General features: G+C 45.8%; 1 protein-coding gene across 4 annotated transcripts in view; it reads left to right on the top strand.

The window, feature by feature from the left end:
- Window positions 1-1,389: 1,389 nt before the first annotated feature.
- CELSR1 (cadherin EGF LAG seven-pass G-type receptor 1) overlaps window positions 1,390-25,925 on the top strand; it is a 318,308-nt gene continuing 293,772 nt past the window's right edge. For 3 of the 4 annotated variants that reach the window (XM_063927112.1, XM_063927111.1, XM_063927109.1), the window contains exon 1: window positions 1,390-5,126. In XM_063927112.1, coding sequence (XP_063783182.1) covers window positions 1,715-5,126 — 3,412 coding nt within the window. In that variant the 5' untranslated portion in view covers window positions 1,390-1,714. The remainder of the gene's footprint in view (window positions 5,127-25,925) is intronic. The other variant, XM_063927110.1, reaches the window with a different exon arrangement.

The raw sequence follows: 25,925 nt of genomic DNA, 5'->3' as shown, positions 1-25,925 counted from the left end.
ATTTGATACCCTGGCTGAGGAGGACCTTGAGTTCTCTCATTCGGTGCTGCAGAGTCATCCGCACTCTCCCGCCCGTTTGGGAGCTTTGGTATAATCCCCATGGTCCTTACGGAGTTCCCAGCATCCACTAGGACGTCAGAGAAAATAAGATTTTACTCACCGGTAAATCTATTTCTCGTAGTCCGTAGTGGATGCTGGGCGCCCATCCCAAGTGCGGATTGTCTGCAATACTTGTATGTAGTTATTGCCTAACTAAGGGTTATTGTTGAGCCATCTGTTGAGAGGCTCAGTTATATTTCATACTGTTAACTGGGTATAGTATCACAAGTTATACGGTGTGATTGGTGTGGCTGGTATGAGTCTTACCCGGGATTCAAAATCCTTCCTTATTGTGTCAGCTCTTCCGGGCACAGTATCCTAACTGAGGCTTGGAGGAGGGTCATAGTGGGAGGAGCCAGTGCACACCAGGTAGTCTAAAAGCTTTCTTTTAGTTGTGCCCAGTCTCCTGCGGAGCCGCTATTCCCCATGGTCCTTACGGAGTTCCCAGCATCCACTACGGACTACGAGAAATAGATTTACCGGTGAGTAAAATCTTATTTTTGCAGAAAATGCAACTTCCACATAATGGTATGACAGAAACCTTTTATAAATAAGCCCCATAGTGAATAAAGCGCAGGTGTGAGTATTAGCACCAGTGACCGGTAGGTGGCAGGAGATGACACCTGCGTGCGCTGTGTTACTCGGGTGTGTCAGTCAGTCCCCGCCCTCAGTGACCCGTTACCATGGTGACAGTAACACACACGCTCCGGCCAGTGTAACTGTAACACATCATAATATCACGCCGCTGTAGCGAGAAGTTGCCTTTCCCCCGCCTGTGCCCGGTCACACATACAGTATACACACGTGTTACAGAGCACACTCTCCTTCATGCATGCTGATAGTAGTGTAACAATACAGCAGTGTGTGTGGTACATTGTGTACATAGCCAGGGCTGGTGGCGCTCGCTGCTGTGTGTAGTGCACAGTGTGTAGAGACACCACCTCACCCACTCGTGTATTTCTCCCATACGTATTTGTATGTGTGCGTGTGTACGCATGGAGAAAGCGCTGCTGTGTGCGGAACACAATGGATGAGCACGGACCCCATTGATAGTCCCCAGCTCCCCGGGCAGCAGCCAGAGAGGAACAGGTGGAGAGGCAGCAGGCAGTGTGGGGGTGGGGGGCTGCAACGGGGACAGACCTGTGCCCCAGCACACAGCTGCCCTAGTGCCCTATGAACAGAGAGGTGACGGCAGCGGCACAGGGCGCACAGTAGCCCCACACCCCCCAGCACTGGCCGCTGCTGCTCTGACACAGAGGGGGGTATATGAGGTGCTAGTCCCGTAGACCGTGCAGCGGCGGCAGCGCTACTGTTGTGTGTCCGGCCCCGCCCGCCCCGGGGTGAGGGAGTGAGTGGGGGCTGATGATGCCGCTGTGGGAAGCTCCCAGCACGGCAGGGTGGATGGATAGAGCAGGTTTATGCTAATGCGGGCTGCGGGGGGAGGAGGCGGCGGCAGAGGAGCGGCACAGGGTGAGGGGGTTGGAGCCATCTTGAAATCACTTTCAAAGTTACGGTGGGAATTGGGCGAAGTTTCCGCGCACCGTGCCCGGCATGCCGCCGGCCCCCAGCCCGGTGTGAGGGCACTTGATGGGCAGTGGCCGGACCTGAGCAGGAGATGTGGGCGCTCTGCGTGTGGGTCACTGTACTCGGGGCGCTGCAGCCGGCGGGGGGGCTGGATGGGCAACTTCATCCCGGGACCACTGGAGGAGTCAACCTGTCCCTGGGATCGGACTGGAGCTACCGCCTGCGGGGAGCCGGAGCGATGAGCGGGGAGGTGGCCGGGGATGGACGGCTCAGGCTGGGCACCGGGGCGAGCTGTGAGCGGCTCTCAGCCCTGTCCCAGCCGGTGTACCTGCAGCTCTCCTCCCGGAGCCGGCTCACCACTCTCACCATCAGGCTGCAGGTCCAGGAGTACGGGCGAGGCTGTTACATCCAGCAGCGGAGGAAGAGTGCGGGCACCGGGCTGCCTGAGCCCGATGTGGACGTGGTGTACGGAGCTCTTCCCGGGACGTCCCGCTGCCTCCCCGCCCTCTGTAACAGGACTGAGGCGCTGCTGAGCGCCGTGCTGGGGGTATCGGGCTGCCGGCTGCGGGACTCCCCGACATCGCTCTGCCCGGACCCGAGGAATGCCGTGCACCTGGTGTGCCCGGCTGCGGGGCTCCGCAGGCGGCTGCTTGTACGGCTCCGGCTGCTGCCGGCGGAGGACCGGGGGGTGTCCCGGGGGCAGAGGAGGCTGAAGAGGAGCAGCAACAGCAACCCCCAGTTCCAGCTGCACAACTACCAGGCGTCCGTGCCGGAGAACGAGCCGGCGGGCACCCGTGTGACCTCCCTGCGGGCCACCGACCAGGACCCGGGGGATGCGGGCAGGGTGCAGTACTACATGGAGGCTCTGTTTGACAGCAGGTCCAATGACTACTTTGATATAGACCCGGAGACCGGCACCGTCAGCACCACCCAGGCGCTGGACCGGGAGACTAAGGACACCCATGTGTTCAAGGTTACTGCCACAGACTTCGGCTCCCCCAGGAGGTCCGCCATCACCTACCTGACAGTGACAGTAAGTGACACCAATGACCATGCCCCGGTGTTCGAGCAGTCGGAGTACAGGGAGAACATTCGGGAGAATCTGGAAGTGGGCTACGAAGTGATGACCATCCGGGCCACGGACGGAGATGCCCCCTCTAATGCCAACATGCTGTACAGGCTGGTCAATGCAGACGGGGTCAATGCGGTGTTTGAAATAGACCCGAGGTCTGGAGTAGTCAGGACCAGGGCACTGGTGGACAGGGAGACGGTCACTGACTACCAGCTCATAGTCGAGGCCAATGACCAGGGAAAGGACTCAGGTCCACGGAGTGCCACAGCCACTGTCTACATCTACGTAGAAGATGAAAATGATAACTACCCGCAATTTACTGAGAAACGCTATGTAGTCCAGGTGCCTGAGAACATCAGCCCCAACACCAAAATTCTGCAGGTCCAGGCCACAGACAATGACAAGGGCAACAACGCCATTGTGCACTATAGCATCGTCAGTGGCAACATCAAAGGGCAGTTCTACATCCATTCATTTACAGGAAACATCGATGTCATTTACCCCTTGGACTATGAGGCTGTCAGGGAATACTCCCTGAGGATCAAAGCCCAGGATGGTGGAAGGCCACCACTAATCAACACAACTGGTATGGTGTCCGTGCAAGTGTTAGATGTCAATGATAATGCCCCCATCTTTGTCAGCACCCCCTTCCAGGCCACTGTCCTGGAGAATGTTCCTGTAGGATACTCTGTGGTTCACATCCAGGCCAATGATGCAGACTCTGGGGATAATGCTCGCATACAATACAGTTTAACTGACGTCCCTCCAAATTTTCCTTTTGTTATTAACAACAACACTGGTTGGATCACAGTGTCCAAAGAGTTGGATAGAGAGGCAGTTGAATTTTATACTTTTGGGGTGGAGGCAAGAGATAATGGAGAACCAGTTATGACTTCTTCCGCCAGTGTGACTATAACCATTATGGATGTCAATGACAACAACCCCACCTTTACTGAGAAGGTCTACCAGCTGAGGATCAATGAAGATGCTGCAGTGGGGAGCAGTGTTCTCACCATGACAGCTGTGGACAGAGATGTAAACAGTGTGGTGACATATCAGATCACTAGTGGGAACACCAGGAACCGTTTTGCTATCACTAGCCAGAGTGGGGGTGGACTGATCACCTTAGCTCTACCTCTGGATTACAAGCAAGAGAGGCAGTATGTCCTCACTGTCACAGCCTCCGATGGGACTCGCACTGATACTGTCCTTGTGTTCATTAATGTCACTGATGCCAATACACACAGACCAGTGTTTCAGAGCTCACATTACACTGTGAGTGTGAGTGAAGACAAACCTATAGGCACATCTATTGTTTCCATAAGTGCCACTGATGAGGACACAGGGGAAAATGCAAGAATAACTTATATAATGGAAGATAACATTCCCCAGTTCAGGATAGACCCAATTACTGGAACCATTACCTCATTAATAGAATTGGATTATGAGGACCAGGCATCTTACACACTGGCTGTGACTGCTAAGGATAATGGCATCCCACAGAAGTCTGACACTACATATGTAGAGATACTGATTTTGGATGCTAATGACAACATGCCTCAGTTTGTGAGGGACAGGTACCAGGGTGCTGTGTTTGAGGATGTACCAATTTCCACAAGTGTGCTCCAAATATCTGCTTCAGACAGAGACTCTGGTCTGAATGGAAGGGTTATGTATACCTTCCAGGGAGGGGATGATGGAGATGGAGATTTTTACATTGAACCTACTTCTGGTATTATTAGGACCAATCGTCGGCTGGATAGAGAAAATGTGCCTATATACAACCTCAAAGCCTTTGCAGTGGACAGAGGAAACCCACCCCTAAAAGCCCCAGTGGACATCCAAATAACTGTCTTAGACATCAATGACAATCCCCCAGTCTTTGAAAAAGATGAGCTGGATATTTTTGTGGAGGAGAATAGCCCAGTGGGGTCTGTGGTTGCCAGAATTACTGCTTCTGACCCAGATGAAGGAACCAATGCTCAAATCATGTACCAAATAGTAGAAGGTAACAACCCAGAGGTCTTCCAATTAGATCTTTTCAATGGAGACCTGACAGCTTTAATTGACCTGGACTATGAAGTGAAGACAGAATATGTAATTGTTGTCCAAGCCACCTCTGCCCCATTGGTGAGCAGGGCAACTGTGCATGTCAAGTTGCTGGACAAGAATGACAACGACCCTGTGCTCCAGGACTTTGAAATCATTTTTAATAATTATGTAACCAATAAGTCCAATAGCTTTCCATCAGGGGTCATTGGGAAAATCCCTGCATTTGATCCTGATGTATCTGACACTCTGCATTACAGCTTTGTGCAAGGGAATGACTTAAATCTTCTCATACTGGACCCATCTACGGGGGACCTGAAGCTCAGCCGGGACCTAGACAACAACAGGCCACTGGAAGCCCTCATGCGGGTCTCTGTTTCTGGTAAGCTATTCATTCTGATGTAGTCATTATTACTATGCAGCTAAGTAATCATTGTCTTTCTCCACGTGTATAAAAACAAACCGGTTTCCATGTACTATAATTTATATATGGCCGAGAGAACTGACAGTAGTGTCAGTAAGTATGTAACTACAGTTGTGTTAGTGTTAATAACATTGTAACTGCTGACACTGACAACCTTGCACACATGGGGTTCGGTTTATGTCTGTGTGCTGGATGAAGAGACTCACTGCAAGGCAATAGTTTATGTTTCATGAATGTATAGGAAGGAGCCTATACTGCTCTAAGCTTTCCAAAATGTGTGATCTTATCTGCTCAGCTGTCTTCAGAAAGAGTAATTGTGTATAATGTGGAGACGCAGTATAAATCTGTTTGACAACTATATAAAAATAAGTTGTGGAAACATTACTACCTGTAAATGAAGTGCTGCTGCAGATATTTCATTATTGTGTTCACCTACAGTATGTCAGTTGCTGCTTAAGAAATAACATGCTGGATGGCGTAAGTTGCTTCTTTTGGTGTCTTTAGAAGTAGTGCTGGGATTTGTTGTTGTTTTTTATTATTATTATTATTATGTGTGATTATATATCTATATCTCCCTCTTGTTTAGATGCTGAGTCCCTCCACTTGTTTATGGCTTGTCTCTGCTGGTGGACTATTGCCTTGAGATGAACAAGATCATTTCTGAAAGCATGGAGAGTGATATAGAACTGACCAATCAGCTTCTAACTCTCTCTTTACAGGCTGTGTTTGAAAAATGACAGAAGCTGATTGGTTGGTACTTTATCTCTCTACACTCTTTGATAAATGCCCCATAGTGGTATTATTATTATTATTAATAATAATATCAGTTAATAATATCAGTTTCTAATATAGCGCAGCATATTCCTCTGCACTTTATTCTGTTGCTGGTGTAGTGGGTTTTTATTTTTTATTTTGGTGTGTTTTTGATTTCTTTTTCTTTTTTTCTTTTCTTTTTTTAATCTTATTAATCTGTTTTCCTATTATTTCATTATTTATTGTCTATATTCCACTTTTTGTAAGTTTGGAGAGTCTGCAGCTGGACACAACAGAATGGAGGCATAACTAGAAGGCCAGAGTTTACCATTGACCTGATGTTTAGGTGCTTTTGCTTACTTGTTTTTAGAATTGTCCATCCTTGTAAATCATATTTGCATTGTTTGAAAAACATGTATGTGTATAATCAAGGAAGGCATTTCAATAAATTATAAGCTACAAAGCAAAGTCTTCAGTAGCAAACTGTGGGACATGATTCTGCATGATGCTGTATGTTTTGTAGCACAGTTTGGTAGCATTTTATATAAATGTACATATTACTCCAAATCTTTATTATCCAGAAGTGAGTTAATGAGGTCAGGAACCTGTGATGAAAGATGAACCTTCAGTTAGACCAGAGGTTCCCAAACTGTGTGCCGTGGCTCCCTGGGGTGCCTCGGGACACTTGCAGGGGTGCCCTGGGTTGGTGGTCCAGGACCAATTCAAATTATTCATGGTCAATATAATAGGCAAAACCAGTGCTGGTGGCTGCCAGTCATAAAATATGTGGCCAAACAGAAGCAAATCTTGTCCTTCACCACACAACTGACCCTAAGGATGACATATAAACACGATAAACTTAATGTAATATTTCTTTCTAAATTTCTCAATAAGAAATTTTTGGCCTAGGGGTGCCGTGAAAAAAATTCTGATATTCTAGGGCGCCGTGATTCAAAAAAGTTTGGAAACCACTGAGTTAGACAATTAGACACATTTAAATGTTGATTTCTGTTATTTAGGGTGAGTACAGACCAGGACGATGGGCAGTTGGGTCAAATTCCTTCGGCCTATACCATGCCCGTTGCCCGTACACACCAGGAAAAGTTAATGAATGACGGAACAATCACTGTTCCGATCTTCATTAATATGCACCGGGTCTTGTGCGTTATCTTCTGGTTAGTTGCGCAGCAAGGCCAACTGAAAGATGTTGCATGTGACCCACGCGAGCGCGCAATAGTGGGTACACACTGCATGATGTAGATTACTTGTTGTGTCGACACGGAAAATCACCCTGGCATTGTGCTAGTGTGTTATCACCCTTAGGGGTAAATGTATTAATCTTCGTTATGGGGGAGAAGTGGTTTCAGTGTACGTTATGTGCACTGGTGCCGCTTCTCCCACATGTAAGACACTGGCGGTGCTGGCCCAGTGATAGGGGCAATATGTGTTGTTTACCGTTCTGAAACTTGCAGCTGTTGATTTCGACAGCTGCAGGTGGCGATGCCTATACGCCACAGCAGAGACAGAGCTGTCCCTGGCTGTGGCGGGCACCGGCACTGGACTGCGCAGGGGATCTCACGCGAGTAGCGAGATCTCGCACATGCGGTGTGGAGCTGACCAGGCAGGCAGACACAGCGCGTCAGCACTAAGTTGATGCGCTGTGTGCTCAGGTGGGCATCGCCGGAGTGTGGAGTTTTTGCTCCCCCACTTCGGAAGACAAGATGTTAATACAGCTTGTCGATGTCCCTTCCTGCTTTGCCTTGGTAATGAGGAGAAGCAGGAAGTGTTATAGCGGCATGCCTCTATAATATATTTACTCCTAAGTGCTAGTGCACACGGGCAGCGTTACTTCAAACCTCCTGACTGAGGTGGAAGTAAAGCAAAACAGAGCAAGTAACTGCACCTTGGTAAAACCATACTGTAGTTCAGGTGGGCAGATTTAAAATGTACAAAGAGATTTTGATGTGAGAGGGGAATGTCCAAATATAAATCTAAACTGCAGTGTAAAAATAAAGCTTTCCAGCATTTATGGCTGCATGCAAAAGAAGTCAGTATTTACCTTGAATGTAATAGTGATACATGTTTGCACCCCTTCATTGTAACATGGTTTGTCCAGGTGCAGCTGTTCCTTGCTGTTTTTTGCTCTACTGCCACCTCCGACTCTGGCCCAGTGTGTATTGGAGCCCTTTTGTTCCTATTAGAAGGTGAACCATAGTGGGAATACCATAATGCAAGGTAGGGATCATGGGCCTAATTCAGACCCGATCGCTGCTACACATTGATTGCAGCCTGAAGCCCTTTCTGGAGTGCGCACGCGCGTACGTACCCACCCAGTGAGATGCGAAAGCAGGGCCTGACATGCAGGGTGGACTAGCCCAGTGCTGGGCGTCCCCCCACATGTCAGAGAAACTGATCGTAGAACGATCAGGTCTGAATCCCCCCCCCCCCCCCCCCCCCCCCCCCACATATACACCCATGTTCATAGACTTAACGGTCTTTAATTTAAGAGATATTTGTTGTGTTCTACAAGACGTTAATGATAGTCACCGTGAATACATTTTGGACTGTCAAAAAAATTGTCCTACAGTATTTGTGACATCATAGATAAGCAGCCTGTCGGAAAAACAGACATGCTGCGCAATGATACTTTAAATTATGTCCACAATCAGATAACCCCCCTACTAACCCTTGAAGTCACATTCAGCCATTGGCCATTTGCATACCTCCCAATAGCCCTCTCCAGGAGGGACAGAATACCCTGCTTCTGGACTTTTCTCTTAATTTATGATTGCCGGCACCTGTGTTGAACAGGTTAATGTATAAGAAAGGTGTTTCAGCACAGATGATGGCAATTGTAAATTAAGAGGGAGGTCCAGGAGCAGAGCATTCTGTCCCTCCTTGTAGAGCATAGGTCTACAAACTCGGTCCTCATTACCCCCACACAGTGCATGTTTTGCAGGTCTCCTCACAGAATCACAAGTGAAATAATTAACTCCACCTGCGGACCTTTTAAAATGTGTCTGTGAGTAATTAATACACCTGTGCACCTGCTGGGTTAGCTGCGAAACATGCACTGTGTGGGGTAATGAGGACCGAGTTTGCTGACCTATGTTGTAGAGCATGGGTCTTCAACCTGTGGCCCTCCAGCTGCTGTGAAACTACACATCCCAGCATACCCTGCCACAGTTTTGCTATTAAGGTATGCTAAAACTGAGGCACTGCATGCTGGTATGTGTAGTTCCACAGCAGCTGGAGGGCCGCAGGTTGAAGACCCATGTTGTAGAGGGTCATGTTGGGAGGTATGCATTTGTAATTCAGCATTGGTGCCTGTTCAGGAATGTGCTGCCTATGTTAGAAGTAGGTGAAAACAGTATATCACACCTGAAAATAGTGATCTGTTGATAATGCAGTTGTTGTATACATGTACATGCGCTTACGGTACAGTTTTATGCAATAAAAATAGTAGTATGTTCTGACACTTTTTTAAAGCATGTATTTTAATCTTTCACAAGACTAATAGAATGCCGCCTGTTCCTTACTTCTGGGAACACCTGCATCTTTATATGAATTCCAAGGGAAGGCGCCTCGGCATTATTATTCCATAACCTGGAGTGCCCTTTAACATGATTTATTTATAGTATATATTATTAAAGCACAATTCTAGATTCTATTCTGCATTGGAATGGTAGGTTCTGCCTGAAGCTGTAATATTTATTACAATTATATTCAACAATCATTTATCTCATAGGGTCATATAATGGCTTTCCTAGCACTGTTACATGATTACACGGAGTCTGTTACACTCTCACTATAAACACTGTCCTCTTATCTACAGACAGTGGACAGACACAGACTAAACAGTGCTACTGAAAGATTTCTGTAAGAGGATGAAGAGTTCTACTAGAGCCAGGATTGACATGTTAGGACAGATCGCTAAGAACTAGTCTTTTGTATAATTGGATAAGGAAATTCTGTATCACTTTACAAACGTATCAGTCAAAACCAAGTTAATCTGGAGACGCAATTCCTGCAAATTGAATTTTTTTTTTTTTTTTAGTTAAGCAGATTTTTCATGGGAAAATGAGTTTTTGGCAGCAATGGTCTCTACACTGAGAGCAGTTTTCTGCATGTAAATGTAGACAGCAGTTAAACAACTCGCCATAAGCCATGTCCTAGACTAGTGGTTCTCAACCTCGGTCCTCAAGTACCTCCAACAGTTCATGTTTTCCAGGTCTCCTCACAGGGTTGCAAGTGAAATAATTTGCTCCACCTGTGGGTCTTTTAAAATGTGTCAGTGATTAATGACTGCACCTGTGCACCTGCTAGGTGACCTGGAAAACATGAACTGTTGGGTGTACTTGAGGACCGAGGTTGAGAACCACTGTCCTAGACCAGGCATTCCCAACCGCGGTCCTCAGGGCACACCAACAGTGCAGGTTTTAGTGATATCCAGGCTTCAGCACAGATGGTTAAATCAAAATAACTGAGGTACTAATTAAGTCACCTGTGTTCAAGCCTGGATATCACTAAAACCAGGGCTGTTAGTGTGCCTTGAGGACCGTGGTTGGGAAACACTGTCCTAGACCATGAAGTATAATCCATGAAAAACTAAAATTGTATTTATTATTTTAAATGACACATTGTTATGACATTGTGGATCCTGTAAATTAGACAGAAGTAACTTTATGACCTCATGAAATGTTAGTTGTTTAAGTTACAGCTGACTTTTATCAAGGAATGTAAAAATTCCACTGAATAATGGTTACTTTTATTCGCTCTCAGTGGCGGCTCCGGAGGTGGGGCTGTCCAAAGGTCAAATAGGGGAACCATACCAACTGCCACCAATTGTCATCCCAAACTGACTCACTGGCAGTTGGTGTGACTCCCCTATTGCTCCCCCTCCGGTGCCACCACTGTTCGCTATCACAAATTACAGTAGAGGAGAGTGGATGGTGTAACACAGGTGCACTGTGTGTGTGAGTCCAGTACTTCCATGGTAAAATTGGGTATAAGGAGTAGAAGAGGGCACAGAATATAGTAGAGAAGATTAAATGCTGCAGTATAGTAGCACTGTGTGTAGGTTCCAGAGCTTAAATGGTGAAAGTTGGTATAATAGAGTGGCAGAAGGCTCTTGTATTCTAGGTTTTGTTAGGGCTCTGAGGGGAAAGAATTGCGAGTCACCACTTTAATTATCTTACTAAGGTAATCCTAAAATCACCAGTATTACTGAAGGAAAAGGCATTTTAAATCAGTCTCTCTTTTATAGATCAAAAATGGTATTGAGAGGGCGATCTGATAGTTAGAAGTGAATATCTATCTTAATTATTAGGAAATGTCCACATAATTAAAGATATTAGTCCATTAACAAATCTCCTAACTGATACTTCATAACCCATTGGTGGTAGTCTGTGTTCTGGAGTACGATGAAGGTAACCATCCAAAAGTCAGAAGATTCTTTACTTGTAGGGTCAGGTCTGTAACATAGTATTCACTTTAATTAAAGCATGCATTATTTATGGGTATGTATTCACACTTGGGGGTCAATTCAATTTGCTGACAGTTGAATAGCGCTGTGAATTAGCTTCCGGCTGTCACAACTGAGGGCTGAGGCTGACCTGGGGAAGCCTCAGACGTAGGGGCTGGCGTGTATGTGAACCGTGGAGGTAGAATAGGGTTCTTGGACATGCAGGAGGTTAAGCACCGTTTGCCCGAAGGCGTGACCACAACAACGGAGTATATAAAACAAAGTATGTTTATTGAACACACAGTTTAGACACCTTGGTAATTGAGATAACTTTCAACAGTAATTTGTGCAGATAAATAGCAGTACAGTTCCTGGGAGCGCAGTGGTAATGAATACTGTGGCAATGCAGGATTAGATGTAACAAAGTCTTTGCAAGACAAGAAGTTGGAAAGTCCGTAGGCCACAGCTAACCGCTGTAACAGGGAACTAGCTGGTACTGCCCAGCAGATGACACACTGGAAGCTGGGTTGGCACAAGTGCACAGAGGTTGAAGGGAACTTGGAAGAATTGCCGGGGATGCCGGATGGAACCGGTGCAGACAGAAGGTGTATTGAACTCACCGCTGAAGACAGAGTCCGATGGTGAGTATCGATGGTGAACGGTGGTGCGATGTTGTGTGGTACATGATGAACAGATCGATGCTGGACACCGCTGGAGATGGAGAGCGATACTGAACGTGATACAGAACACCGCTGAGAGCTGGCAGTGACACAGGAACACCGCTGAAAGCGAAACTGGAGCAATGCTGGAAGCCGGTGATGAAGTCACTGTGGATCATAGAGAGCGATGTTGGTAGGCAATGAGAGCTAGGAGTAATACTGGAACACCGCTGGAAGCGATTTCTGGAACAACGCTGAAAGCTGGAAGCCGATGATGGATCACTGCAGGACACAGGATGCAATGTAAGAACACTGCTGGATTCATGCAGCACCGCAAGATGGTAACCGGTGCAGTGTCTCTTTAAGTGGAGCACGGTCACAGAAGCTGGAATACCTGGAAGCACAAGCTGGAACATCCACAGACAGGAGAGACATGTGTCACTAGGATAGACAGCCAAAGCACTGACGATTAGGCAGCCTGGATTCAGGATATTTATACCAGCTGGGAAGCAGGTATTGGCTGAGCAATCAGGCAGAGTCCGGAGCACAGCGGATAGGCTGGAAAGTGACATGTGATGAATCCAAACATGGCTGCGCCCATGTTTGATTCTGGAGGGAAAGTCTGTTTGAACTTAATGTGGAAATCTGTAGTAATGGCGGCGGAGGGCAGGAGATGCCATTCATTAAGACAGGAGGGATTTGCTGTGTAGTTGCCATGACAACGCTGCCGGGATCACGGATGGGAGACTGAGGCAATGTTGCACAGCGCGCTGCATGCAGACAGCGCAGGTGGAATCCAGGCTTGGAACGCTGGGTCAGTCTCAGGAGACACTTGGAAGGTAAGAAGTGGTGACTAATTACCCGGATCGTGACACCGACGCTATTCAATACAGCGCCATGTGACACTTAATTGTCGGGATTTCTTCTCTAACACCCAGGGGGTGCGAGCAGAAATCCGATGAAAGTGCTGGCGCGTGGCCGGCACGAGGCCGATTCTGATGGGAATCGGCATCGCGACGGGCAGTTAAGTCGGAGAATGCCCGTTCTCCCGACAAATCAACCTGTTAAGTCCGGGAGAACGGGCATTTGCCGACTTAACTTGAGCAGAATTGAATAGCGGTAGGAGCTAATTCCCGGCGCTATTCTACTGTCAGAAAAAAATTGAATTGACCCCTTGAAACTGAAATATGTCACCCCCTGTATCACCCAAATAGGATGTGAGCTCTTGTTGCTTTCCATATTTTCTTTTATATATGTGTAGTTATAATCAAATTTGAACTCTAAAACAACCACATGTGATAACCTTGCACACAACAGTTTGTCAGATGGATGCTATGAATGCCAGTGCACGCATGGTGTAATGGTTACCATTACTTCCTCACAGTGCTGCAGTCATGGGGCCTAATTCAGACCTGGTCGCACGTAGGCTATTTTTTGCATTGCTGCGACCAGGTAATCGCCGCCCACAGGGGAGGGGGGATTTGCTGTGCATGGCTGCAAACGCTTGTGCAGAGAGCTGCACCTCCGGACACGGCAACTGCCGGATGTCACAACTGAGGGCTGGTGCTGACCAGGGAAAGCCTCAGTTGTAGGGGCTGAGGTGTACGTGAACCTTTAGCACAGATGCCCGAAGGCGTGACCAAGACAACTTTGTAAAAGTTTAAAATGTTTTATTGAACACGGTTCACTTTGCACATTGACAGTTCACGGAAGACAGTGGTACTCAGTATTATGGAGTTGTAGCACAACAGGAGAAAACACAGTTCCTTAAGTAAAGGTATAGTAGGATGCTGTTGGGAGTAGTGTAACTCAGTAAAGTCTTGGAAGACCTGGAAATGGAATAGTACAGAGAACCAACAGCCATCCGCTGTATAGATGGTATGAGTAGGAACTGACCAGCAGATGACACACTGGAAGCTGAAGATGCTGGTGGAATGCTGAATGAGGTGAGTACTTGTGAACTGCCAGGGATGCTGGGTGGAACCGGCCCAGATGGTGAGGGTGCTACGGAACTCACGCATGAGGTGAGGTTTAGCTGATAGGAGCACCGATGGTGAACTGTGAGATGATGGCGGAACACCGATGGTGACTGGAGATCAATGGCGGAACACCGATGGTGACTGGAGATCGATGGCAGAACACCGATGGTGACTGGAGATCGATGGCGGAAACACCAATGGTTGGTTACCGGCAGGGCAGAGCACCGCTGGAAGCTGGACGCCGGTGTCGGGTAACTGCCGGTCACAGGATGCAATGCTGGGACACTGCAGAGTCAGTCTGCACCGCAAGATGGTAGCAGGTGCGGGTCTCTAGTGGAGCTGAACTCAGGAGCTGAAATACCACAGGCAGGAAAGACTTGTATCACTGGGTTTGATAACTGTAGAATTGACACCTAAGCAGCCTTACTGCAGGATATTTATACCAGCTGGGAAGCAGGTATTGGCTGGGCAATTAAGCAGAGTCCAGAGTGCAGCTGCTGGATAATTAGGCAGAGACCAGAGTGCAGCTGATAGGCTGAAAAGTAACATGTGATGTAAACAAATATGGCTGCGCCCATGTTGTAATTTGGAGGGAAGGACTGTTTGTAACTTGCATGCGAGTTTTAACCATGAAGCTGCCAGAATCACAATGAAGGGACTTGAGGCAATGGGATGCAGCGTGCTGCACGCAGACAGTGCAGATGGAATTCAGGCTTGGAACGCTGGGACAGTCTCAGGAGGCATTTGGAAGGTAAATACAGATGAGATATTACCCGGATCGTGACACCGGAACTGGAAGTGACGCGGCGCGACCCACCGTTGGGCTGTTGCAGAGGAAACCTAACAACACTCAGTGCTTGCTGTTACCTAGGTAACCTGGTATACAAGAGGCAATCAGAAAACCAAACCGTGCCCAAACACACTGGATGTATAGCACAACATGTGCCCTATCATTAAGTGCAAACTGGGTGATATCAGATTGCCATACATGCCATACATATAAATGCTCGAATCATATCAAAACATGCATGATAGTTCTATGCTGGTTCTAACTGTTGTTAGCTGTAATACTAAATAAACATCCATACAAGCAATCTGCACAAGATAACTTTGTTACAAATCCACCACAAGAAAAAATGACATTAACATACATAATAGCTAATAAAATATTAGAAGATTTTGAATCCCAAAAAGAGAATTATTTCATCTGGGTTATATCATAAAACCTGAAAATCTAAGATAAATATAAAAAACCCTCTCACAAAAAGCAACTCAGTCCCATATAGGCTACAAAGGACGTTGAAACTGAGAGAATATTTTGATACAAATTCTAGTTTTCATATGTAGATGACATTACCACAGCAATTACGGAAGTTGGGACCCAGATCTCAATTTGAACCGATTACCACCAATCCTGCTATTAAGACTTTTTGCCGCAAGATTGATTCTTTACCTGCGAAGGAAATACAGCAGTATTGTCACCTTAATCTAACAAGGGAGGAGCAGCTAGCATTGAAAACATTGGGAACCAGGCAGGATATCATAATACGTAATGCTGGTGATAAGGGGGGTTCTATTGTTGTGGTTGATACTGCCGACTATCGTAATGAATGTTTACGTTTACTTAATGAGGGTGATACTTATAGCCGTTTAGATTCTGACCCTACTGACCTGTATAAAAATGAGTTAGATGGCATTTTGAGTTAGTTGGCATGTTAGGCTTCCTTGGCAACAGCCCGACGGCCGGGTCACGCAGCGACACTTCCGGTTCCGGCAGTTGCCATGTCCGGAGGTGCAGCGGCTGGGTCCCGGGCGCACGGGCGTCAGAAGCCGATGATCGGATTGGTGACGGTACTGTATAAATTTCTTGTATTGTGTCTTGTTTGTTATCCTGATAAAGGGGGAAATCCCGAAATGTCGAAAATAAAAGCTTGATTGCTGTTTTGCACTGTTTATGGAGACTCCAAGTGCCGCTTCATTCCCGTTGCTGCATGTGTGTGGGGGCACTGGAGCACTTAGTCTATTTTATCTGAGGAGTGCCGGATCTACGAATTGAATGTGTGTATGTGTATATATATATATATATATATATATTATTTTTAATTGGAGTACCCTTCTCATTGAACAAAAAGTGTATTATAGAAAAAAAAGGAATAGGTTTTTTTTTCTGATGTGTTTTAGAGGACTTTGTTAAAGTAGACCTGTCATGTACACACAGTGGAGAGTGGAGACCGTTATTTTATGAGCTTGAACCATTGCACCACAGCCTATCAATATATTAGGAATCAGTTTGGCATTGATTGATTTTAATAAGGCTGAGCTTATATCTATGACTTGACTGGCTCTTTTAAAGTGCATGTAATGGCTGACATACCCAGTTACTGCTACTATTGTTAGCAAGTAAGGGAAACATTTCACAAAATGGGGGCAGGTGCACTCTGCTATGGAATGTGATAATTATTTGGAGTGCTATGCACTGCAGTCCAACAAGCTACTGCTAACTACTGACAAGTCACATACACACAACATTTCTCCAGTGACTGAGTACTCAAACCATACCAGTTAGACTTTTTGCCCTATTAGTTCCATTTGACTGTAGATTTCCTTTGTCTTGAAAGACACCACTTATTTTTCAAAAACCCTACATGGAGAAACACGTTTGATGTTTCTGGGTGTTTGAATATCTATAGACAATAATACACTAGCGGGAGGGTTAGGGTTAAGCACTAGGGGGAGGGTTGGGGATAGGCTGTGGTGATGGGGGGAGCATTTAGGGTTAGGCTGCGTGAGGGAGAGGTTAGGCTAGGCAGTGGGAGGGGTGGGTTAGGGGTAGGGGTCAAAATACTATCTGGGTTGGGTCAGAATTCAGTAGATAGGGATTCCGCTGTCTGACGGTATTTTCTACCAAGCCTGATGTATCAAAAAGATTGAACTGATTTTGTGTGTGTGTGTGTGCTCGTATTCTTAACATCTATCTAATGAGTACAAAAAATGGACTACTATAAACGTAACTTATCACTTGGGTCTGTTGTTAACAGATGTTATACAAGTGCTGTGGTAATTTTCATGTTTCAGGCAGGGGTTTCTAGTTTATCAAGCAGAAATACAAATGTGTTATGGCCTTATAATAACTATCAACTTGTTGTTAGTGCACTTGTAATTCTCTATGTACTTCTGCCAACTACAAATAACAACTGACTACTTTTAGGGGACCCTTACGCCAACTAGACTGAAACAAAGGGGTCTACTCATGCAGCAGTGAAAAGCTCTGTTTTGCGTTAAACAGGGCTTTTCTCTGCCTACTGCAATTCACAGAGCGGGTTACCGTGGAGAAGTCTCTGACTTCTCCAGCGGTACCCCCGCTCTCTGCCTGAATCGCATCACTATACCTTTGTATGGTGAGTGCGATTCATGAAGGTGCGGAAAGCTCAGCTTTCCGCTTCTCCATGAAGTTCAGGTTCGCCATCTCAGGACGGCGTAACCTGAACTGTAGTGCGGAGACATCAGGGAAGCTCAATGCTTCCCTGATCGCTGCTCTGCATCTCGCGCTGGCTCCGCCCCCGACCTCCCAGCAACCACTGCGGCCTGCCGGGAGGTCAACACCCTGCGCATGCGCAAAGGGACCCGCCGCTGGACCCCGCGCATCGCTGGGAAGGACCGCTGGAGATGACCTCACCGCAGGAGCCCCAGACACCGCAGCGCATCGTCGGAAGGGTGAGTATACATGAATTGCTACTTATTACAGCTATACATCGCATCGAAGCGATGCGATGTATAGTGATAAGTAGCAATTATGTTTTCGTTTTCTGTATGAATAGACCCCAAAGAGTGAGCATGAAAAGATTAATAGACCTGCCCATGACTGAAGGACAGACAACAGGCTACAGATGGCTTTGAATTTAACATGTCTTCTAATGTTTGGAAAGGTTAACCTTTATGATATCCCAAGAGATAAAAAATAAAATAAAATAAAAAATGTATTTCAACATATGTTTAATCACATCTTCTACAATTTCAGTGTAGTTCTTTTGCTTGCAAATTTTTCACTGAATTGGGTAAATAAGTTACATTAGGAGGTATCCTTTTAGTGCTAAATGCAGCGTGGAGCTTGACAGCCGTCTCGTGAGAACACCCAGAGTGCTGAGCACCTGTGCTCGCTTCCATGGTGCAGCTGCCAATCTGAGGCACTGTGCTGAGTTTTGCCTTCTCCTTGCTGCTGTGAAAATGAAGTGTATCATGGTAACCTTCTCCGAGGGCACTTGGTCATACTGCGTGTGAGTGGGTTCAGGAGTACAATTATTAGGTATGAGACTGTTGGAATTATTAGCTCCTCTTAAGGTATTAATATTATTCAGGTTCTATATTTTGGTAAATTCCAGATTAACATTAAATTACAAAGATATGGATTTTACTTTTCTCTCTAATAATTCTGTTTGCCCTTTTTGTTATATCTTCAGTGAATTATCCGGTGGGCCAAAGCAGAAGCACTAGGTTCCAGATGAGAAGTTTGAATATATTATAGAAAGAAACTGCACATATGGGCCCCCATTTATCAACGAGTTTCCTGGCTGGAAACTAATTTCCTGTGATATTTAGGGCCATTTTCTATTTATTATGCCTGATAGCGCTGCTTAGTAACAGTACTATCAGCTTATCATCCACCCATTAATGTTGAATGGTAAAGTCTATTGATCGAGCGCTATTTCTGTAATATCGCTCGCTTACCTTAATCCCATTCATCACCTCCTCCTTGCCTCTAAAATACAGCTACGGCAGTGTTTATCCAGCGCTGCCCCTCGGCTGCCGGGTTTCTATGGAAACCAAGGGGTGGAGAAGAGGCAGCAGAGCTCCGTTCCACTCGGCATGCAGTCCCGACATGACTGCGGTGTCCAGAAATAACTACTGCGCATGTGACAGGAATTTGCATAGGACGGTGCATGTGCAGTAGTTAGGGACGCTCGGTGAAAAAAAGCATTCGGCAGCGATGCTGGAGTGCAACCAGCACCGCTGACATCATAAATATCACTAGCGCATGCTGTGGATTTTGCTCATTTTAACTAGATGAGCATGAAACCAAAATGCCACGGCGAGCGGAAATGAGGATTATCACTTCACGGCAATGAGGTTGATAAATGGGGGCCATGATTTGTTATTGCATTAGAACCTGGGAAACATGCATCCATCCAGAGCTGTCAACGTTTAACTCACTAGTCACTATGGCCCTCATTTATCAAGCCTTGGAGAATAAGGCTTGAGAAAAAGATAGAATCTGGTTGCTATGGGCAATACCTCCACTTGTCTGTTTTTGAAGCTTAGTAAATATAGGCCCAGATTTATCAACCCTTGGAGAGTGATAAATAGCATGGTGATAAAGTACCAGCCAACCAGCTCCAAACTGTCATTTTTCAAATACAGCCTGTGACATGGCAATTAGGAGCTGATTGGCTGATACTTTATCACCGTGCTATTTATCACTCTCCAAGGGTTGATCAATCTGGGCCTATATTTACTAAGCTTCAAAAACAGACAAGTGGAGGTATTGCACATAGCAACCAGATTCTATATTTTCTCTGTTACATTGTAGATAATGATCAACAGAATTTGGTTGCTACGGACAACACCAGCACTTGCATGATACAAGTTTTAGTAAATCTACCCCTAGGTCTCCGATACTGTGGTGGAAAATAATGTAGTACAGTTTGTCCTGTGTGTTTATAAATGTGTGGAATGTAAAAAGCAGGTCACTCCTTCCAGCTGAGCAATCTGCAATTTAGGTGACAACATATTTGGATGTAGTGCTCCCTTAGGCCTTTGCCTTCTTTTTCACCTGTGACCTTAAACCCAGCAAGTTTCTACCAGCCCACCAGGCAGTCCCCTCAAGACAGAGCTACCATAGGCCAGTAGAAGAACTGTGTGAGGATTAATGGACTTTTTTGATGAATGACACTAAAGCACACAGATGATTGAGAACCTAAAGCACTGCACCTACCTCTGATATGCTGTATACTATGCATTTTGTCTGTCATATTTGCCATATTCTATTTACATAAAAAAAAATACTTTTTCCCCCCCCGTTTTCTTAGGTTTTTGTTCTAATACTGGTTACTAGAAATCTCAGTGTTATAGATTGTCAAATGCTCTCTCTTACCTTTAGCACAGTGGCAGATGTACCTTTATTATCCTGGGATTTAGAAAGTAACTTTAGGCTATAGTACTTATACCCCTTTTACATTGCACAAATAACCCGGTATCGACCCGCTATATTGCCGGGTCGACGCAGATCACTGTGCGATGTGAAAGGGGCCATGGAGAATTCCTGGGTCACCTGACCTGGTAGTTCGACCCGGGTAATAAGAAGGGTTATTGCCCGGTTGAATACCAGGTCAGTGGCAGTGTAAACGGGTTCCCGGGTCGATGCAACCCGGGACACATTCACTACATAGAGAGAGGCGGCGTTGAGATGAGCTCCTCTCCCAGCGCCGCCTCCGTTGACAGCTCCGCCCCCCCCCCCCTCACCTATATGGCATATTGCTGGGTCGGGAAGCCTGTCGAAGCCTGTTGCTAGGGTCCAATGTCAGATCCCACCCGGGAAGGGCCTGTTTCCAATTCCTGGCTGGGATCCGGCATTGGAGAGGGGTACCACTGTAATCCTAGATGACCAAGATTTTCCCTGTTGTCCCATGTTTGGGGTTTTTTGCTCATGGTAACAGAAAAGCTTGCCATCACTTTTCAGGGTCTTTAAAAAGAACACGGAGATCCTTAGTATATTGTAGGGTTGTTCAGTGAGTTTGACTGGTCAGTACCAGCAGTCCTGGATCATCACGATGAGGCTGCAAACTGAATGTACGTTTCTACATTACTTTTCATTATGGTTTATTGAAGTGCATTTGCAAAGGGGTGATGCTGTAGATTGAGCCTGTTGTATGAAACCCCCAGGTCCAATGCTGATGGATTTTCCAGATAAAAAATACAGATCTGACATTGTTGTGTATGTTTTACTATAATTATAAGGGGTTGCTCACTTTTGTGAACTATCTTCCACTTCAGTAATTTTTTCCCTCTGTAAAACTTTGGGGTAAACCAATTCGTAGGGGCCAATTGAATTGTTGGGCTCCCTCCGTCTGCCACTAGATGGCACCCAGTGGAGCAATTAAATTGTTGCTCCGTTTGGGCTTGCTGAAATGTGTGTAAATTCCCTGGTTTGATCGTCCTAACCTACTTCAGATGGGTTTAGCCACTTTGCGGGGCTAAACCCGATACTAATGGGCATGCATCCGAGGCAACAGTTGAGTAGTCTCAGTGGGCACCCAATAGGTTTGGGCACCCACAAAACAATTGAATCAACCCCTGGTATGGAAAGGATAGCCATGGCTGTACTTGGTAGACTGAACCTGTTCTAGAGGTGGTCTTCTAGGCCAGGAAGTGTGAGGAGAATGTGCTGCTTGATTGGAGGCTGCACAGCTAATCTGAAGAAAAAGTTTAGAAACCAGGTTTGTCATAATGTCTGGGACACCTATGATTTACACAGGTTAACAGAAGGTAAAGGTGCCCCTTCACCACATCCCGTCCCACAGAGCCCTCCTTTTAATTTGAACGACACCCCGACAGAGGATGACACTTGCTTCACATAAGCAAATTAATGTATTTGCTTGATGCTTTTGGATGTCCTGTCCTCCCTCCCCCTTTCCCTGTGTACTTGTCATACCACCCTATTTCTTTTTTGTACCCTTATCTACCCTATATAATCTCAATAAAGCTTTAGGCTTCAATTGGAAGCGAAACGCGTCAGAGAAAGTGCCCTACGTGTGACCCAGTTGACACCATCGGTTGGTCCGTATTGATGTGCAGTGCTGCCTGAGACTGACAAGCGGGAGACGGGAGGACGCTATATGCGGCGGCTTGAAGACGGAAGCTCAATCAGCTGTTTAGCGCCTGCGGTGCGCAGAGCTCCGGGAACCGGACTGACATCTCTCTCTCAAAGCCAGTAAAGGTGTGTGCACGGGAGCCAGCTTTAGTGGGAGACGGAGGATGCCATTTGTGGTAACTGGAAAACGGGAGCTTCTTTCTACAAGTGCTTGCGGTGCACTGAGCCCCGGGTGTTATATCAATTCCTCCATGATTTCTGGACATCTCTCCCACAAGTAAAGAACCATCCGTTTTTTATGAGCATCCGGAGAAGTTCATCAATTGGTAAAAAAGGCTCCATTTATACCACAATATATGATATTTAATTCATGAAATATTTATAAGCACATCTAATGGGACTGTCCTATTTGAGAACAAAAATAAGGACATCATCAATTTTATGAGTATTAAGTAGCCTACTGTGGTCACTATTAGATATATGATCCACCTCTTATGCTCAATTAGTATTGGGGTTTTATATATATGCGCATATTAATTATTTCAGTTTAGTGATGTATTTTTTGTGTTCTTATTTGATAGTTTTAATATCTATAAAATCAATCTTAAAACTACTATATTGAGTCTATTCATGTCCTGTTGCCTCAAATTAAGTATATTAGCGCAAGGGGTTATAGAGTTTGTTCAAGTTTACATCTCGTTTTAATCAGGTGGGATTGTGTTGGCTATATCCACAAGCCAGTATACCTTTTGCTGCTTTATAGATTACATGAGTTTTAAGAAGCAATAATATTATTAAGTTATATCTTAATTATCTGTGCGGGGTAGGTGTGACTGTGGACACATGCACCCATCCGCAATTATATATTAACTAGCGCCAGACACTATTAGTGGTTTTCAAATGTAAGAAAGTGAGAGATTTAGTAAGGTTTTTCAGGGTTTTTTTTTAAGTGGCAATCATTTACACTGCAAAACCAGGTTGATCTTGCTGTGTAAATGATTGCCACTTTAAAAAAAACTGCAAAACCTTACCAAGTCTCTCACTTTCTGAAACTCTCACTGTTACATTTGGCCCTTAATGTTGAAAAACAAACAAACAGGTGAAATGCAGGCTTGAATATAGCCAACCACAGAACCTGTGTAAATCCTCAGTGTCCCGAATTAAAGGGATATTATGACAAGCCTAATATAGACTAGCATTTTCCTGTAGCGCCACCCCCAACAGAAGGTGGATGCAGCCTACAGTAATATTTTACAGTATATATCATAGGATGTATACAATATTTCCACAGGCAAGATGTTAACTGAAATGTTTATTAAGTACATAGGATTTGAAAATATTGGTGCCTCAATATGCACAGCACAAGCCCTTCTCAGTCTTATTGAGTTACTTTGTTACATTTCATGCAATCATACAAAAGCTACCGCCCCCCAGGAGAGAAAAAAGAAAACTATATAATTCTGTATGACCAAGAATCCCTCCAAGCAATTGCTGCTTTGCACCTTGGTTTATGCATGACTTGTCAGCAGAGAGGCAATGAAATATGACAGCTTCCTTAATCAACTTTTATTAAAATTTGGCAAGTTTAAGCAGCTCTCATGGACATACTACATTGCTTTATTTCTGTTATGTTTTCATACACAAACATGTGCGCAATGACCTGGTTTCCTTTTTTTCTGGTGTCTGAATCCTGCGGGAAATCCAGGTTCTCTCTGAAGGTCGGTTATACTCATTGTAGTTGGAAGTGTTTTGTGCATTCTTGTGAAATCTGTAGATCTCATTAATTGGAAGTTCCCTTCATTACGTAGATACAAAACAAAGCAAAACTTTACTATGCATAAAACAAAAATCATTTGATGCAAGCCTAAAAATAAATTACTACAAAACTTTGAGATGTTCATTGTGTTTTGTGTTTCTTTATTCATATCCTTCTTTGGTAGGTAGAGGTTTTAAAGCTGCGGTGAAGCTGCGGTGCAGCCTTAAACCGGGTACACACTAGCGATTAATGAGACAATATTTTGTTACGACGTGGATCAGAATGATATATTGGCCACATTGCTAAGTGTGTACCCGCAATCGTGCGCTTCCATGTGTCGTTCCCTGGGTTGTCCTGTCAGGCCTGCAGCGTGCCCAATGGGATAATTTAGGGATACATCGTGCAGTCGTCCACTGTATCGTGAAGTGTGTACATACTGCACAATGTATTGTGCTGTCGCTGAGTATACACATTGTTTAGCTCAGAATAAATTTGACTAATATGCTCAATCCATTACCCAGAGTCCCAGGAAAACCTGTTGCCACTGTGTCTTTGCAACACTTAGTCGCACATCTGTTTTGTTTTCCACTTTAAAATGGTGAAGAGAGTGTGAGTGGTGGACAAATCGGATTTTGATTGGACCTTCGGTCACATATCCGTTCCACCATTCCATAATGTGGGTTTAGGCCATAGCTGTGATAAGAACCATGAAGACCTGGGAAAACCAGTTGCGTGGCGCAGACTCTGGTACTCCAGTTAGGGAAATCAGCTGAGGCTAAGATCAAGTGTAGTACCTGCTCGCGGGAAACACAGGGTGGAGTACCTGTTCTTACACTAGGAGCGTGAGAGGTTCCTAGATGTGGAATGGAGAAACACCTTGTGGAGTACCATGCCGGGGTGTGGCAAGGCCTCTGGTCGAGGGTGGAGAAAAACCAGGCTTAGTATCCCTACACCGTAGGGGTTTAAGGTACCCTTACGTTGGACAGGGAATGGCCTGGTCTAGTATCTACTCTCGTACTGGGGGTTGACCCTGGCACAGAGTGGGTATGAAGCTTGGTCTGGCTGAGAGGTCAGGAGCAACTAGAAGCTCGAGGTGATATGTGCCCCTGGTGCTGGAAGAGCCAGGGGTGCCTGAACCTGCACTGGTGATCTGCGCACCTATGCACAAGTATGGCACTTTGCACTATTCACTTCCCCTACTTCTGTTGCACTTTTGTCCTTTGCCCTGGCCTTTTGGCTAGGGCAAGGATAATTTTTTACCCTCCCTTATTTATTTATTTATTTATGCACGTGTTTTGCACCTGTGTAACACACAAGCACTTATTTTTGTAGAGTTTTGTCACGTATCGTTTTTTTGTTTGGGGTTTAGGTGAGACCCTTATGGGCCACCCTCACCCCTAGTTGCCGAGGCCCTCTCCTTTGGGGAGGGCCAAAGTCTGTTTTCGAACCCCAATGGGGAAGCTTCGGCCAACCTTGGGGATACACGAGGGTCCCTCTGCGCTTCAGCAAGGAGGGACCCACAGTCCCTTTTTCCCCTCAGTAGGCCTTTTGGCTCTGAGGGGTAGGGGAGTAACGGGGCCCTTCTCCTTTCGGAGAGGGTCCAAGAACCTATGCCCCCAGCACATTTGGTCACAGACACTGGGTGAAGAAGCACCGCACCTCGGGCTTCAAGTAGAAAAAAAAAAAAAAAACCTACTCGAGGGAAACACTTGGTGGAGTACCTGTTCTTACACTAGGAGCGTGAGAGGTTCCTAGATGTGGAATGGAGAAACACCTTATGGAGCACCATGCCGGGATGTGGCAATGCCTCTGGTCGAGAGGGGAGAAAAACTGGGCTTAGTATCCACCGTCCTTCTAAGGGGATGAAATAAGGCCCCTTGCATGGAGTGGAGAACGGCCCGGTCTAGTATCTTCTCTAGTACTGGGGGTTGACCCTGGCACAGAGTGGGTATGAAGCTTGGTCTGGCTGAGAGGTTGGGAGCAGCCTGAAGCTCGAGGTGTTTTGTGCCCCTGGAACTGGAAGGGACAGGGGTGCCGGAAATTCACTGGGGTTTCGAGCCACCTTTGCACTAAGGCACTTTAGCACTTAAACCCTTCCTGTCTGCACCCACTTCCTTTGCCCTGGCCTTTTGGCTAGGGCAAGGACAATTTTTTTATCTCCCCCGTCCTTCTGGCTGGGGCTTAGTTATTTATTTATTTGCCCACGCACGTGTTTTGCACTTTTGCACAACACTATGCACTTATTTATGTTTTGTAGTGTGTCACTGTCACGGTTTTTTGTT

This window comes from Pseudophryne corroboree, chromosome 6, assembly GCF_028390025.1.
Source record: "Pseudophryne corroboree isolate aPseCor3 chromosome 6, aPseCor3.hap2, whole genome shotgun sequence".
In the NCBI taxonomy this organism is placed as follows: Eukaryota; Metazoa; Chordata; class Amphibia; order Anura; family Myobatrachidae; genus Pseudophryne; species Pseudophryne corroboree.
This window is presented reverse-complemented; position numbering and strand designations above follow the sequence as displayed.